Source organism: Pholcus phalangioides, unplaced genomic scaffold (genome assembly GCF_987345545.1).
Source record: "Pholcus phalangioides strain wild (caught in Gottingen) unplaced genomic scaffold, Ppha-v1.0 ptg000004l_1, whole genome shotgun sequence".
NCBI lineage: Eukaryota > Metazoa > Arthropoda > Arachnida > Araneae > Pholcidae > Pholcus > Pholcus phalangioides.
This window is the reverse complement of record NW_028301597.1, coordinates 30522927-30539984: the sequence shown is the minus strand read 5'-3', so window position 1 is coordinate 30539984 and position 17058 is coordinate 30522927. Positions and strand designations below refer to the sequence as shown.

At 36.1% G+C, this 17058-nt stretch overlaps 1 protein-coding gene across 1 annotated transcript in view; it reads right to left on the bottom strand.

Annotated features, from left to right (window-relative positions):
• ftz-f1 (ftz transcription factor 1) overlaps window positions 1–17058 on the bottom strand; it is a 130460-nt gene that overhangs the window by 72156 nt on the left and 41246 nt on the right. Inside the window, exon 2 of the mRNA XM_089231304.1 lies at window positions 8511–8831. Coding sequence (XP_089087430.1) covers window positions 8511–8831 — 321 coding nt within the window. The remainder of the gene's footprint in view (window positions 1–8510; window positions 8832–17058) is intronic.

Genomic DNA, 17058 nt, shown 5'->3' with positions numbered 1-17058 from the left:
TTTTTTTCGAATTTTTTGTACAATTTTGGAGGTTCATAAGCAAAGAAATAAATCACCAAAATTCAAACTTTTTTCAGTCAAGATGATGTAGAGGATATTTATTTATACATTCACACATATTTTTTTCAGAATTTTATGTAAGTCAATATACAATTTTCACAGCTGGTTGATGCAAAGATATTTTAGGAAAGAGAGAAAATTCAACTATATATTCTATTGTATGGATGGCGGAGAGTGACGTCATCCTCGGATAAATTAATATACACCGCACTTTCCCTGGAAACATTTTCTCCTGGACACCGTCTTGAAACCACAAAGTTTAACTTTGAGTTATACCCTCTGATGGAAGCTCCGTAAGTTCATATTCACCATTTTTCTAACTCAGAACACACACACACAATTCTTCAAGTCGGTATCAAGGTTAAAAAAAAATAAAAATCTACAGCAAAGGGTTATTTTTTGACAAATTACTCAATTCCTTGCAATTTAAATGAGTGTGACTCTGATGAGATAACTCTGAGATGATCCCCCCCAACGCAGAATATGCCGAAAACTGTCGCAGAACAATATCGGGTAAGATTTTAAAAAAGTGTAGAAATCACCATTATGGGGACTTTCACCACAGAATATTTCCAGTCAGCTGAGGACTCGTTGCAGAATAATGCAAAACATTCTGCTTTGCGGATAATGATAATGAGTTTGTTGATGTAGCTGATTGTGATGTGTATCAGATGAGAGTGATGAATAATTCAATGGTTTCTTTGATGAATAAAAATATATTTTTTTGAGAGATTAAAAAAATATCTTTGATAAACATTTTTTTCTAATTTTAAGCCAAAAAAAAAAAATCAGGGAGGTTCCTTGTACACATTAAAAGACGTTAACTAAAAATAAAGAACGAGCTTATCATAACTTTCAAAAATTATCGAGAAAAAAAAGTGTTTACAGATTTTATAGCAGTTAGGTGTACCAAAGTCGAGATTTTGGAAATTTTTGAGATGCGATACAAGGACGGGGAGAAAAATCTTATTTCGACGATTAATGAGATGAACCACGTTACTTAAGTCCGAAAATATTTTTAGCTGAAAAAAATTCTTAAACCCCCATAAATTACGTACATGAATTTGAGTTCAATGAAGTTTCAAGCGATCCGTGGAAAAAATTTGAAATGAAAAGTTTTTGTCCCGGCAGGACATTCATTTTCGCAAACGCAAAGCTCACGAAAAAACAAAAATATCATCAAAATACATTGACTACGAATTTCATTTCCGCCTTAAAACTACTTGGCCCATTCTAGTTCATGACCAAATTGCCAACAATTTTGATGTAGGATTAATGGTCACTTGAATAAAATATTTGAGAAGTTTCAAAAAATTGGACGTTAACCTTAGTATGTTTCTCTTTCAATGTTTTTTCCCGTTAAGCAAAAGAGTTGAAACAGTTATACATAATGTAACTTTTTATAAACAAAATTAACTTCATCCAATTAAAATAAGTGACAAAAAAATAAGAAAAAAAATTATTTCTCTTTGTATTCAAGAGGAAAAAAATTCCTACGAAGAACGAGGGTAAAATCAAAATTCAATCTGAAAGTTACATTTTTGAAAGGTGATAAAAAAAATCAAATTTCGTTGCAAAAAAACTTAGACACTCTTCCCTCATTAGACCTTTTAATTTTCAAAAATAATTGTTAAATAAATTAAAATTACTAGCATTTTTTTTTAACAAAGTGTTGCACAAGCACAGTCAAAAATGAATCAAGTCGTATATATAGCTTAAAAGTCTATCAATTTATAATTACCGTATTTAAATTACTAACAAAACTGATCATATGCTCATTGAAAAAACTCACAACACAGATATTGTACGAAGCTGCCAAATTCCCGAGCCTAGCTGTGACTGTTGTATGAGTTCCAGATGTTTCGAAATTGGAATATACCGGTATACACTGAAGTTCTCCCTCTCCATAAAGCACATAATTAGGCTTCTCTATAATTTCATTAACCGAGAGATTAAGATGAAATTTATAAAGTTTTTTCCTCCGAAAGTCTATCAAATGTACCATTTGCCCCCCCCCCCCCAAAAAAAAAACGTTTCCCTAAACCAGTTCTCAAACTTTTGTCACAAGCGGCACTCATACCCACTTCATGGTTCATCTGCGCCTCCCCAGAATAGTTTATATAGCAGATATTTTCACTCATAAAAGAACCATTCCAAACCACCCAAATCACTATCTCCAGCTCGCCGCGACGCACACGTTGATAAACACTGTTTTATACCATAGTCTCCCAAATATTTCGTTCCATCTCAAAATATTTTTGTTCTCATCGTCCCAGCTCAAGCCAACCCATAGGATCCTATACTAAACTCACAGCTTCTACCATTCTATCACCTCCATGGACCATTGCTTGTTGCCCACCTTGGGGGAAACACTGCCCTAACACAAATACAAAATAATTTTAGAAAGAGAAGTCTAATTATTTCTAACGGGTGGAGGAAAGAGTTTCAACACCCCCCCCCCCCACACACACACACAAAAAAAACCGAATTCTAATTAACCCATAAAAAAACACAGTTCAGACCACCCACAAATAATTACTGAGTAAAAATCATTTAGCAATCTCTCAAGCGCAAACTTCAAAAAAAATTAAAACTCCCTTCTAGATTTTAATGTAATTTCCCCTTCAATTCGCAATAATTTTTTTCTTTTCCATTCCGTCTTGAAATATTTATGAAAGGAACAGGTATTATTTCTTAACTTGCTAAAACTGATGAGATTTCCTTGAAAAAAAAAAGTCGACCAAAAAGGGTTTTTTTTTTTCTTCTTTTTCGCCGTGCTAAGAGATAGAGGGGAAGAGAGAGACACAAATCAACAGCTTTCAATGACCTAGTCCAACATTCTCATTTTTACTTCTTTTTTTTTATCATTATTATTACTTTTTTTTCCCCTCTCGCTTTCACTTTACTCTCTCCATGGTCTCTTTTTTTGGAATCTCCGCTCTCACTCACTCTCCCAGCACCTACCTGCTGATATCACTTCCACTCCATCTTCCCATAATAACATTCAACCAGTACTCGAAACGAACGAACGAACGCGCGCGCACATACATACACACACGTTTTTTCACTTGCGCCATTGTCGCTGCTTTCCTTGCCAACCAGGTCAGTGGGTCAGGATAGCCTGAGCGGAAAACTAGGTCGACAGAAGGGCGGTTGTTTTCGGCGCAGCAACATTTTCAGCATTTAAAATACATATACGACCAATATATATAGGCAAGCTAACTTTGAACACACTAAAAGGGGAGATTTGTTTTTTTGTAAAATACTGATAAAACAAACTGCGAATCCTGTGGAACAGTTAAGAAAAATGAATTCGCGAAAATTAATTAAAAAACAATTTTTTTTAGGGGATTTCTGGAGAAATATGTATGTTTCTGAAATTTAAAGTAAAACCTAACGAAAAATATAAGGATAACTTTCCGAATTTCAAATGAGTAATCAAAATACAAAGCATTTTAACCTATCCAAATGGCACTCGACTTTTTAAAAACGTAATTTTGGATAGAGTTAAAACGCTTAAAACAATGAGGGTAACACAAAATTTTCAGAATTTATGTCATTCATTCATTAACAAGGAAAAGGGGATGACCAAGACATGAAAAGTCGGAATTTTTTTTTTACCTTCGGCAGTTTTTCCCATGGAGGGGGAAGACAATACTTGGCTCCTAAGAAATCTGGCTCGCGCCTAATTTTTTTTTTCGATTTGTCAAGCTATGGTGCAATGTATATAGCCTCAATATTTGACAGGGAGTTAATTTTCTAAGAAATATTGCGTATACAAGAGGCCATACATGTATAGTCAATTTTCTAACAAATATTTATCTATACAAGATCAACTTCCTTTATCGCTTATATGGAAGTTAAAAAATATATGACGTTACGTTTCCTTACAAAATATGGTTATATTTAATTAAATTATATACAACTATTGCCTACAGCCTAATATCACACACAATTATTTTCTCAGCTTCTAAAATATATTTATTACATGGCACAATGTTTTCCCCCTCCCTATGAAATGTCTATCCAGTCATGCTCGAGATGCCGAGAGTGAAAGTAATTATACTCAACTGAAAGTAATTTTGTTGGGAATCGACTCGTTAATCCGATGAAAATCCTAGAATGATTGCGTTGAAGTCATGCTAATTCCCAAATAGACGAGAAACAGGTTCAAACAAATCCGGTTTTCGATTTTTCTATAATTCGTATGGGAATGCGCATTTAAATGCCTCCTCCCTCCTGACTCTTGTAAAAGTTAAACTGCCTTACAACAATGGGATTTCAAGGCTATTCAAAATTGTAAAGATGATTTACTTATATTGCATCACACCCTTGAAAAAAATGGAGAAATATATAGGCATGTTTTAAACAATAATCATGCTCGGATTCTTCCAAAACAAATAATCCTGATACTGTGAGAAATACCTCAAATTTAGCAGAACTAAGGAAGCTAATTTTGATTTTCCAACAGGAGAATTTTTGAACATTGATTTTCCACACGAGGTTTTCAATCAAAAAATTTAAAATTTCGGGAATAATTTTCGGAAAAAAGGGTAGTTAGTAGGAAGATCTCGAAATTTGTATGGGAAAGATAAGAGAGAAAAGCCTACTGGAGAGAGAGACTAACGCAACACGCAATGGTGAAATACCAACATTATTCCTGTTTCTCTTTCTCAAGATATTTTAATTAATATAAAGAAAGGGGAAAAGTGTTGATGAAGAATTATTCCCAAGAAAATGAAAGTGATGCATGTTTACATGAATATGCAACGAAGAAAACATGTTAAAGTGAGAAACTGGGTAAATGGGTCACGGTCTCGGGGTAATTATGTCAGGTCCGATTTTGAAGCTTGGGGGCTATCCAATGAAATAAATAGAAATGTGGGGGAAGGGGGTGTTCAGCCCATAGTTCGATTGAAGAATGAGCACTTGGAATGTCTTAAATCAATGGCTTTCTTTACCATATAATCGGTTTATTGAAAAATTCATGGATTCTGTCTAAAAACTTTGAAAGTCAATACAGGTTTTAGTATAAAACAAGAATACTTGCATCAAGTATATACTGACCAGACAAATTCTGGTTAACCTAATTATATGACTGGCAGTGAAAGTTACGAAATAAGTTTCATAAACTTCATTTTAAGGGTCATAAAGTGAAGTTTGAGCAACGACAAATGATTAGAATTTCGTATAATGGAATAGTTGACATGCTTCCCTTGTTTAAAGACTTAAGAATTTTGAACATTAATTTTACAAAGGTTTTTTTTATCATTCATTATTACCTTTTGTGGCACACCTTGACTTCGAAAAAGATGAGGAGGAAGGGAGGTCGCAGATTGAATGGAACCTGCTTGGTTCAGTGGGAACATACACACCATCACCAACCAGGTTAAGATAGGAGAAAAAAAAAAAACCGATGACCTAGAAACCTGAGGTTTCTAATAAAAAAAAGGGGGGCATTGAAAAATGAAAGTGATATGGGACGCTAAGAACTGTTCCTTCCTCAGTGCAAACGCGAATGTATGGGCTTATGCATTGTGTACATAAATTGCTGCCCCTTTTTCCCCTCGACAGAGAAATAGATTAGTATGTCCTGGATCACAGTGATCTCCGTTTCTCCTGAAAATTTTCCACGCCTCAGTCGAATGGATCAAGTTCGTATATTAAACACATTTCCAAAATCCATTTTCATGCAGTAATTAAATTTTTAGTCACTGATTTTGATGATGGCACACACGTTATATTAGTGCATTACAGAATTAGAGCAGGAGGACAAATCCCAGGCGCCAGCCAGGTCGACTATAAAATCGGTATTGTGGCACCAAACATTTTTCTATATTTGATAGTTAAACAAGCCTAAGAATAATACAAAATTTTCTAATTTCATAATAATGTGTCTTAAAACATTAAAATGGGGCCATCAATTCTCGGAAACTTGAAAAAACATTTGAGACATTTCTATGCTTGGCTCCTAGATTTCTCTGGCGCCAATATGTTTTTTTTATAAATTTGTCAAGCCATAAATTAGGGCACATCAACTAATAAAACTCCCTGAGCGTTAATCTTTCTTATGATAAGTCCTATCCTATAGCAATGCTTTTTTAATTGGCACCTAACCAAGGGATCGTGGTCAAACACAGAGAAATAACCACCCGGGTTATGCTACAGCGAAAATTAGTGAAAATATAACGAGCGACTATGTTCTGAAACCTATCACGCGGATCCCTTACTGACCTCTTGCGAACCATCAGGAGGCCTGTAGACCACTTTCGGAAAAAAAGCATCGAATATTCATGAAATTACAATTGTTAATTGTTTTTTTATACAAATCATAAATAAGAATGGATTTTCATTTAGGGAGCTGGAAAGAGAGCTATACTCACAGATGGTATAGAGTTTGACAAATCTAAAAAAATAGGTTCCAGGAGCCAAAAAAGCATGGCTTTTCTCCAGAAAAACTCCTAAATAGTAATTTTTTTCGACTTTTCATGGACACAATGACCCCTCTCCCACATTCAGAGGCATACGCACCAGGGTGTTAAGGGAACCATGGCCCCTCTCAAACCGACCAAAAATAAAAAAAAATATTTAGGTGAAAAAAATTGAAATATCGAAAGAAAATACTTTTAAATGCTATATTAACCAATTTCCACTGATTTGAATGCTTTTTGAAGGGTTGGTAACTAAAAATTTTTCTGAAAATTTTTTTTTGCGCTCTCCCTAAACCTCTTGTGCTTCCTCTTGAAAGTCGATCCTGCGAACACCCCTCCCTACATTGTAAGCATAATTATGAAATCAGAAAATTATAGAGACCGATACAGATTTTCCAGTCGCCATGGCGACCTGGATTTGTCAACCCTGGAAGATAGTATACCACGTATTCATCCTTTCAGAGCTTATGGTAAACTAAGGACGCAAAGCAAGTAGAATTCCTTTCACCTCCTCAGCTAAGGACTGAATTACCGTTAAAGGGGAGGACGTGATATATCCTTAACGACAAAGATTTATGGATTTTCATTTAGCTGAGCGGCGGAATCACTTATCTACAAAGTGAATAAACATTTAATTGGAACAAATTGTTTTTATTAATATGGGGGAAGGTTAACAGCGTTCTAGGGAGAAAGTAAAAAAAATATAACTATATCAGGTTTTTTTTTGTGGTTAGTGGAAATTATATCAGAATCTTCTCTAACATTTTACCATAGAATAGAGAAAATACCACGAAGGATTTCTTTTTCTTAGAAGGCAAACATTTATAGCTCCGGGGGGGAAGAAAAAAACAATAATAACGATGACAAGGACATCCATTTATTTATAATGATTAGAATGACGAGATATGAAATATTAGGCCAATAACGTCTTGAGAAATATCAGGCAGAAGATTCTCGGAAGGAGGGGAGACGGAAAAAGAAAATAACACGGTATAATCGAATTAATCCGAATGGCTTCCAATAATCTTCCAAGGGATTCAACGTTTATCGTTCATGGTATATATCTATGAAGAAATTTCTTCCCTGATATAACAAACAAAATAAATACGTGGAAAGATTTGGCGATAAATCGACAATCTCATATTTTTCCGTAGGTGTAATTTAATTAAAAGCTCGCTTTCACGGAAATCCTAAATTGAATTAATTGATGAATTTAACGTTTCCCTCAATAACTGGACAATGACGATGGTTGCAAAAATATGCTCCGAGAGAAAAGACACGCATTAAATTCATACACATAGGAGACATTGGACTAAAAAAAATATGACTGAATATCAAATTGGGGGCTATATATATATATTGAAATAATTTCTACAGATAAAACTAATTTGGTACATAAGTATAGAACGGGCTTTTCCCGTCCTAAAATTCCTGGCAATCATCAGATTAGAAAAACATCATTTGGATCAGGTTAACATGTAACTTTCATTTATTATTATTGAAGAGTGAGATGACAATAAAACAGTGATATACTATACACATGATTTTACATTTTCATACTAATAATCTGAATATTCAAAGGAAACTTATATACAGTGAATCCCGCTTATAACGTTTCCATTCAGAACGTTTTCCCGCTTAGTGCGGCTCATTTATATGGTACGCTAACTCATAATAATATTCATCTAGATTTCCCATTTACAACGTTTTTCCACAAAAGTTTTTTGAAAAACGTAAGCGGAATCCACTGTAGAAGATTTGTATATCTTCCTCTTGGGCATGACTTTGCTGACTGCTGACGTAAAATGGAACATTGAAGTTTTGTTCCGTTTCACGTTGCACACACGCACACTACAAATCTCTCTATTCCACTTCACAAAATGTTGTGCATCTAATTTAGTGATGTTTTCTAAGAGTGTTCGATGTGTGACTGGTGAATTGAAAAGCAATATATAGATAATGAAGCAATTCAATAATTGGACGAAAAAAAGAGTTAGAATAATTTTGGTGTGAACTCACCTTCGAGTTTCATTCCGACGTCCAGGCACTTCTGGAACCTGCAGTAGGGACACCTCTTCCGCTGGCTCTTGTCGATGTGGCAGCTGCCATCTGCCACGCAGTTGTAAACCTTTTTGTTTTGGACAGTGCGCTTGAAAAAGCCTTTACAGCTCTCACACGTGAGAAGACCGTAGTGATAGCCCGACACTTTGTCGCCGCACACGGGACACAACTCCTCGATGCCCTCCTTGGTGTCCGGAGGATCGTGGTATTCTATAACTGGACCAGCTGGACCTGGCAGTGGCACGAGTGGGCCAGTCGACGGTAACATCCCCGGGGGAGCTACCAAAAAAGACGTATTATCCATTAAGTGATGGTGATTTGACATCATGATATTGGTGTTAAAGCACTGCGTAAAAAGTATAACAAAAATACTCGGTCGAAGTTTGATTTTGTTTTTTTCAAACCGAAGTCAACAAATGGGTAATTTGCACTGTGCCCCCCGGTGGACACCCGCCAAAAAAAAAAAATTCACTTGGGATGGACACACAAAAGGGCAAGATCAAGACGGTTGAATGCTATACATGTCTGTCCGCTTTAAGGGGGTCGTCGTCGACGCAGACACTCTCGTGTTCGAAAAATGTCGAAAGGCGGACAAGACAAAGTGTCGAATTAACTGGCAACCGAATCGATACACACGGCAATCGAATTTAAACCGCACAGATCATCCCTGTCTGATTAGTTGTTTTCTCGACCGCAGTACACACGATATAATCCCAGTATTTGATAGTAGACAGTGACGAATCGATTAACGCGCACTTTCTTTTTTTACACACGCACAAAATCCACACGAGGTATTGAAACGCGGAACCAAAAAAAAAAATTAAATTAAATAAATAACACAGTAGGTACGAACAAATCCACTTGTCTTCAGTGTTCAATAAGAAAAAAAAATATCCATAAACACACCACACACACACACACACACACAACGGGACTTCCCAAAAAATTCACTAAATACAGCCCTCAGCGACGAGGAAAGGCAGCAGTGAAAGTAAAAAGAGCGTTCGAGGCGGTGGAAAAAAACACTCTCCCGAGCGCGACACGTGAGTTCGCGTTCGCGCGATTAGCAACTTTCTCGCTGACCTACTAAAAAACTCCACACACTCACACACACACTATCTCTCTCTACTTTACTAGTGGGTCTATGTCAGCTTAAGCCCACTGACCCATAAACACTGGCAGGCGCTACCCAATAGCGGAAAAGAGGCTCCTCTACCTCTACGCCGCTTATTTTCTGCCATTGCTACTACTATAGCTGTTTCAAAAAAAAAAATCCTAAAAAAGATGTTTCGAAATACGCACAACCACACGCATACTGTTATTTTTTTTTCTCGAATGTTGGACAGACGGACGTACGCGCGCATTTACAGAGTTTTTAACGTGCATGAACTTCGAGAGCACGGGATATGGAACAAGTGGGCGAAAACCACGCACGAGATGAAGATGGAAAAGGAAAAAAAAACAATTAACCTCCCGTGAGCAAAAAAAAAAAAAGCCTCTTGGTTAGAGCTATAACTTGACCTCTGACCTACTGCTAAAAAAATTTAACATGTGATCCAACGTTTGAATACTTTTAACTCGGGATGCTCAGTGTATTTGCACACCACGCACGAGTATCCCTTTCGGACAAATTGATTCAGAACACACCTGAGATTCACACCCCCAGAATTGATTCAGAAATTAAAATTTCCGATATAAAACTAAAGACGAGCACCCACAGTTTCGAAACACTTCCGACGCACCTGCAAGAGGTGCAAATATATATTTCGAGCCCTATCTTTTCCTTTCGCTCCAAAAAATGACGCAGCGTTTTTACAGCATGTTTGGATCATCTTCTGTATTTTCATCACCCGAGTCGGCCAAAAATTAATTAGTTTTGATATCAGTTAAGGTACCTAAATTTGTAAGTGGACTGTCCATTTCCATAGAATCGGAAAATGAAATTTCTAGCTTCAAGTTATTTTTGGTAATGCCCCAGTGTTCTGAAATTTCATTTTCAGCATTGTTCTGAGAATCGTTGAAATTCGAGTGAACCACCAGATCTGATCCTTCATCGCTTAGATGACTGGTTCCAAACCGCAACTTTCTTGAAGCAATTTTGAATTATCTGTTGGCTGACTGTTTTTCATGCTGAACAAACCATCCACATGGCATCACCCCCTGTCAATCATAGTTACTGCTCATGATTGACAAGGTTCCATCAACACAAAATGGACTGTAATACGTAGAATCATTTCTTATCAGTTTCTTTTATCTCCGGGAAAAAGCCAGAATTACGCGGAAGACAAAAAAGGAATTCCGTTCGTTTTTTTTCACTATCATAGTGGCTTTTGCCTTCGAGATATAGGGTTAGGGAGGTTTGACTGTATTGATATTAACATGGAATTTTTTTCCCAGAATTGCTAAATTTTAACATTGCACTCGACCCGGAGAAATTTCTCCTTGAAAAACATCAAGGTCAACTTTGAGTGTTTCCCTCTGATGGAGCCCCCCCCCCCCACCCAAAAGTTCATATTTACCACCATATTTCTAACTCAAACCTTTAAGCCAGAACTTAACTCCCTGAGGCCAAAACAAAAAATTCTACAGTGAGAAAAATCAACCACCACGTTTGTGCGTGCAGTGTCTGAAAGAGGGTATGAGCGAGCCGACCATACTGTCTTTACTGTAAAGTCCAGTGTTTCCCAAAGTGAGTGATGAAATGGTGTGAGGGGGGGTACGATAGAAGCCACTAGTACAACATAATATCCTATGGGTTCGCTTGAGTTTGGGGGCGACGAGAGAAAAAATTTCTAAAGAAGGAGGCGATGGAACAAAAAGTTTGGGCACTATTCTGTATACCAGGCATCTTCGACCCGTTACTCGCGAGCACCCCACAGAGCTCCCAGAAGTACCTAAAGTATTCTATGCTCACGTCCTATTTCGTGCTCGCGAGCACTTGATCAACGTTCCAATTAAATACCTTGTACAAATTGTACTCGAGGATTGAAATCATCCTCATTTCACGCATTCGTATGCAAACTTGCAGTAAAAGTGCTCTTCTTTTGATAAGTGCAGTCAGTGCTCGCAATTGGAAAAAGGTTGAACACCTCTGCTGTATACAGTAGAACCTCCCGACAACGGACACCCATAGGACAGAAAATTTTGTCCGCTAACAAGTAGTATCCGTTAATGTATAGCAAAATAGATAGAGTCCCGTTGACTTAAAAAAAAAGTGTCCTGTTATAAAAATTGCACTTATTGCGCTACTGGTTTCACTGATCTTAAAAACCAAGTAGACCAATGGGCCGCGAAGTTAAAATCACATTGATTTTGGGTCGCGAGAAAAAAAGTCAAGAATCCTTGCTGTAAAGTGACAATTTGGTGGACAATTTAGAAGAGTTTTATTGACTTTTCCTTTTTGATTGCCAGTAGCTGACGAAAAATTTACAAACAATAAAAATCCATACGATAGAAATTATCATAATAAATAGTGTTCGTGGGCTGGAGAACTTTTATGAACAGAATCCCTAGTGTCGAGACTCTTTTTTTAGGTAAAGACGAGAGCACCTTGTTAGAATCTTCTGAGGCTTGTACAGAGTTCCCAGCAAAATCTGCTTGATCAATTTCCCTGACTAAAAAAGCTTAAAAATTTCCTCAACTTTCCCTGATCAAAACTCTTGAAGAAAAAAATATAATTCAAAATCTTAACTTTTCAATTTTGTGTTTGTTTTTTCCCTTCACTAATTTTTCCCTAACTTTTGCCAAATTTCTTATATTTTCACTGACCATTTTCGATTTTACTGACTTTCCCTGATTTTTCAGTTCGCTGGGAACCCTGTTGTATTATGAGGTTCCCATTGGAGAAAAAACTACTTTTATTATCTATTTTCATATCAAAAACTGCTAGGAACAACGTATGGCTAATTATTAAAACTGTAACAATCAATTTTTTTAAGCCAATTTAATGAAGTGTGTGAGTATACCACTGGCTGACAAATCTCAACCTGACACCTGTGGGGTTTGTTAATCATAGAAAAGTGGCGACTAGGAAATCAGAATTGGTGCCTAAAATTTTCTAAACGCTATTTGGAAAAAAATTAATTATTAAACATTCTGAAAATTGATTATTGCGGAATTGGAGTCTAAGGATAACACAATTTGTTTTCAGGTTTCATTATAGTACGTTCGTCAACGAGGGATGGAGGTCTCAATGTGCCAGAAAGTAGGAAAAATAACTAGAACTGTTTTTTCTTCAGCAAAAACCATACTTAGCTAGAACTTTGGCTGACGCCTAAATAATTTTTCAATTTGTCAAGCCCTGGAGTTTACAATATTAACAGAATTTGTCAGTAAATAGTTCCTTTTTTTGAAAAATTCCAACGGATTTTCGTACGATTCCAAACTAAAAATCAAGAGTCGATAAAATTAGAATTAATTGATAGCCTATACGAAAGTGCAGCTTATCATATTGTAGCGTCACATGATCTTACCAAAACCATAAATGATCGAAAAAAAGTTTTGAGAACTACAAATCAAGAAAAATCATCCGAAGAAATCATCTCATCAATTGACCGATTGATTTATAGACCGAAACACAACAGCAACGATCAAGCCCGTAACTAGAGGGGGGCAGGGTGGGGGGCAACTGCCCCAGGCGAAACTTTTAGGTGGGAACAAAGAACACCGTTTTAAAATAATTGAATTTTAAAGTTGTGGGGGCGGCAAAAATCCTAGGCAACGATAACATCGAGTATCCTCGTAAGCAAAGCGAAGTATACGCCAATGTGACAATGGCTTCTAGCAACTTCATATTCCTCGGGAATTTCATACCGATTTCTCAGATCAGATACCGATTTTTCTTGGACCTCTTCCAGAAATTCCAGCACTCTTATAATGTCTCTCAACTGGAAAGTACCGCAAAGCAAGACTCTCTAACGAATGTTAATCACTACTTTGACACAAATTGAACAGCAAAATAAGAGTAACCCAACCTACTAAATGCCGGTGCCAGGAAAATCTGGACTTAATTTCTTTAGATGTTGCCAGACTATTGGTAGGTGATAGACATGCCGGATCTAATTTCTTTTCTTTTTCAATATCATCGTACTTCTGGCAATAATATTTCGAGGGAAGCGATAGAAGTTTGTGATTAAAATCTCCCAATTTATAGGCATGACGAAGTGGTTGTTTGAGAGCGATTTCAGAGAACCTAGTCCTATAACATAAAATTAACGTCATTGTGGTATGCCACGAATGCTAATCGAAATCGGATGAAAATGAGCAGTGGAAGGTGAATTAATTGATAACGTTCTCCAAATGAAGAAATGTTTTTTGAATGAAAATTGATTAAAATATTTTATATATATAAACAGGGTTTTAGATCAATTACATTACTTATATTTATTTTAATCTCTTATACACCATTTTATGATGCAAAAGGAAAATTATAAAAATGTGTGTGTGTTTGTGTGAGACTGAGAAAAACTTAAAAAAAAACCATTATATGCAGATTTTATAGCGTCTAATTCTACTTTATGAGCGACTCTAAATATATACCGTGACAAAAATATATACCGTGACAAAAATATATACCGTGAATTTTTCTCTTAGAAGGGTCAGTTATCTTTTAGAGCCACTCTTTCACGGCCAGAATTTTCTCCTAAAGATTAAATCATGGGGTTAACTTTTTTTTTAAGCCGCAATCCACCATCGACAACTTTGCGAAACCTTGGGCCTATTTCAACAGTTATTGAATATTCCTAAGGAACAAAGTGTTTGGTTCTCAAACAAAAATCGAACCAAACAGAGTCCCCAAATTATTGAAGTTTATTTTTTTAAATAAATTTTTAAATTTATTTCATTAATTTAAAATGCTCATCAATTCCGAATTTGCATTAATTTTTATTTATCGTTGATCATAGTTTTGTACAGATATTTTTCAGTATTTCTGTGCATTCTGAAATAATGCAATGTTACTACTTTCTGGATGCCGACTTTTCCTCAAAAAAATTACTAAATCATCACTCAAAAGGTCCTCAAAAATGTCTGTGTCCTTGGGGACAGCAAACGTCACAGAAATCGTTAAGATGCCCCTGGTACATTCGTAATCGGATTGTGTACGTGGATTTGTACGATCCCCACCGAGTGTGGATCGCAATCCCCCCAAAGGTAATTTGGGAACCCCTAATTTAATGTTTCCCCTCCATTAAAAGACCACTTTTATCCAGTTTCTCCCCATAAAGGAACACTTTCTGGAGAGGAGATAGTTTCATTTTTTTCAAAAATAGAAATAAATTCATGCCATGACTTCAAACTGTACAGCTCAGAAGTGGTTATCTGTAGGATGCAGTTTCTTTCATGGCAGGTAAGCAAAGTATTGGAAATCTATCCATAGATCATGTAACTTGATGTCAAACTATGGAAAGAAAATACGAATGCAATAGTGAAAGAGGCGGAAAGGCTATGACTTACTTTTTATAGAAGTGAAAATTGAACGATAAGCAAAATAAAGACTAAATGTGAGGAATATAGAATTTATAAACATACTAATGAATGCGTGGTTTTTTATAACTTATAAAAACTATTTAGTGTAAATCCTTTACCTGTTTCGAACAGTTTGGACAAATGAATATGCAATATTTCTGATTAAATTGTGCAAAACGAGTTTTTGATCTTCTCATTAATAAAATGCACAAAATTAAACAGGAAGAAAAACAGACTTAATTTTTGTTTTTTTTTTACTGTATTCCACAGATAATTGGTTATATATATACACGTTTGATCCATTTTACGCCAATAAAAATTTAACTGGTTACTTTTCACTGCTGTGTAGAGTGTAGACCAGGCATCTTCAACCCGTTGCTCGCGAGCACCACGGTGCTCTCTGAAGCACCCAGAGTGCTCGAGGCTCACGTCCGATTTCGTGCTCACCAGCAATTGATCAACTTCACAATTTTCTCAGCCACCTCGTTGGGCATTTTGCCTGTTGTGGCGTTGTATTTATAAACACCTTGTACAAATTGCATTCAAGGGCTGAAATTATGCAATCGTATGCCGGTGAGTTGCCCTCAGGGGTGCTCTTCTTTTGAAGATGGGTACAAGCAGTGCTCGCGAGTGGAAAAGGGTTGAAAACCTCTGGTATAGACATACCAGGAATTAACTAATCCTACGCGCCCTGTCGCCAAGGGCATTGGCACACAATTTTTTTCCCATGTATGATAACTGAATTGGAGTCTCAGGCAAGGCTGGACAATTCGCAAAAAAAAAAAAAATTACAGCCAGAAAAATTTTTTTACCGGAAGAAAAAAGTCCAAAAAATTGCTTCTTTCGACTTTTTTCAAGGCCATGTGATGGCCCTCTTTCATGTTGGCTGCTATAAATTACAAACATTTTTTTGCTCTCAGCCTGCAATTCAGTAACTACACAAAGAAAATTTTAGGAGAATATCAATTTTATAGACGCCATTTCGACCTGGCATCTGGGATTTGTCCAGCCCTAGAGAAAGACCTCACAATATTTTTAGAAATTATATCAGCACGTCTATATTACATAGAAAAGAGTGTCCAAGTCCTGGACAAATTAAAGAACTATTTTGGACCTTTTTTGCAGGAAGGAGGGGGAAATACTTCGCTCCAATGAAATTTCTGGCACCTAATTTTTTTTACAATTTTGCATGCCGAGATATATCACAACAAAATTATTGATGGAAATCATTTATAATATTTCTATATATATGTTGACCCAGGCGAATTTTTAGACAGAGTCTATTCAAAGGATTCGTATCCCTTCACGAAGGGAATCTTCTTTCCCTTGATTCGTGGAGAGATTAAGTGTTACTGTACATTCTGACCAAAAAAAAACTTTGGAAAATATTTACACATAGAGAGAGAAAGATTAGAAATAGTACAAGTTGTACTAAACGTAATGAACAGAAATAAACGGCGATATCATATTGTGCCGGTCTAAAGATAGATTGGGGGTGGGGGGGCTATCTTCATACTCTTACCCCGACGTATACTAATTTCACACACACACACTTATCACTTAATTTATTATTGACTCGCTCATTACACGCAACGAGGGAAAGTGAAAAAAAAAATAGTATTGTGAAAAAATAAATAAATACATTAATATGTTGTATTTCTTGGTTGAAAAGAAAGAAAATTAAGTACGTGGTCGTATCCGCAGGAGATAAGATTTGGGTCAAGGTTTCGGAAACTGCAAAACCGTGAAACAACACACAACGTTGTTCCGTTGAGCGAACAAGAAATAAAAGGAAAAAAAAATAATAATAAAGAAAACACACATACGTAGGAAAAAGATCTCACAATAGAACTATAAAAGCTCTCAAAGTAATTTTCAACGCACATACAAAAAAAAAAAAGTTATCTTAACACTTTCAATTTTCAGAAATTGAAGTTTACTATAGAATATCAGAATCGTATTATCATCGGCTTAGGAGAGAGAGATTCTCTTTCTCTTCCCCACGATCGATCATTTTCTTTTACAAGTAAATAAAAGAAGA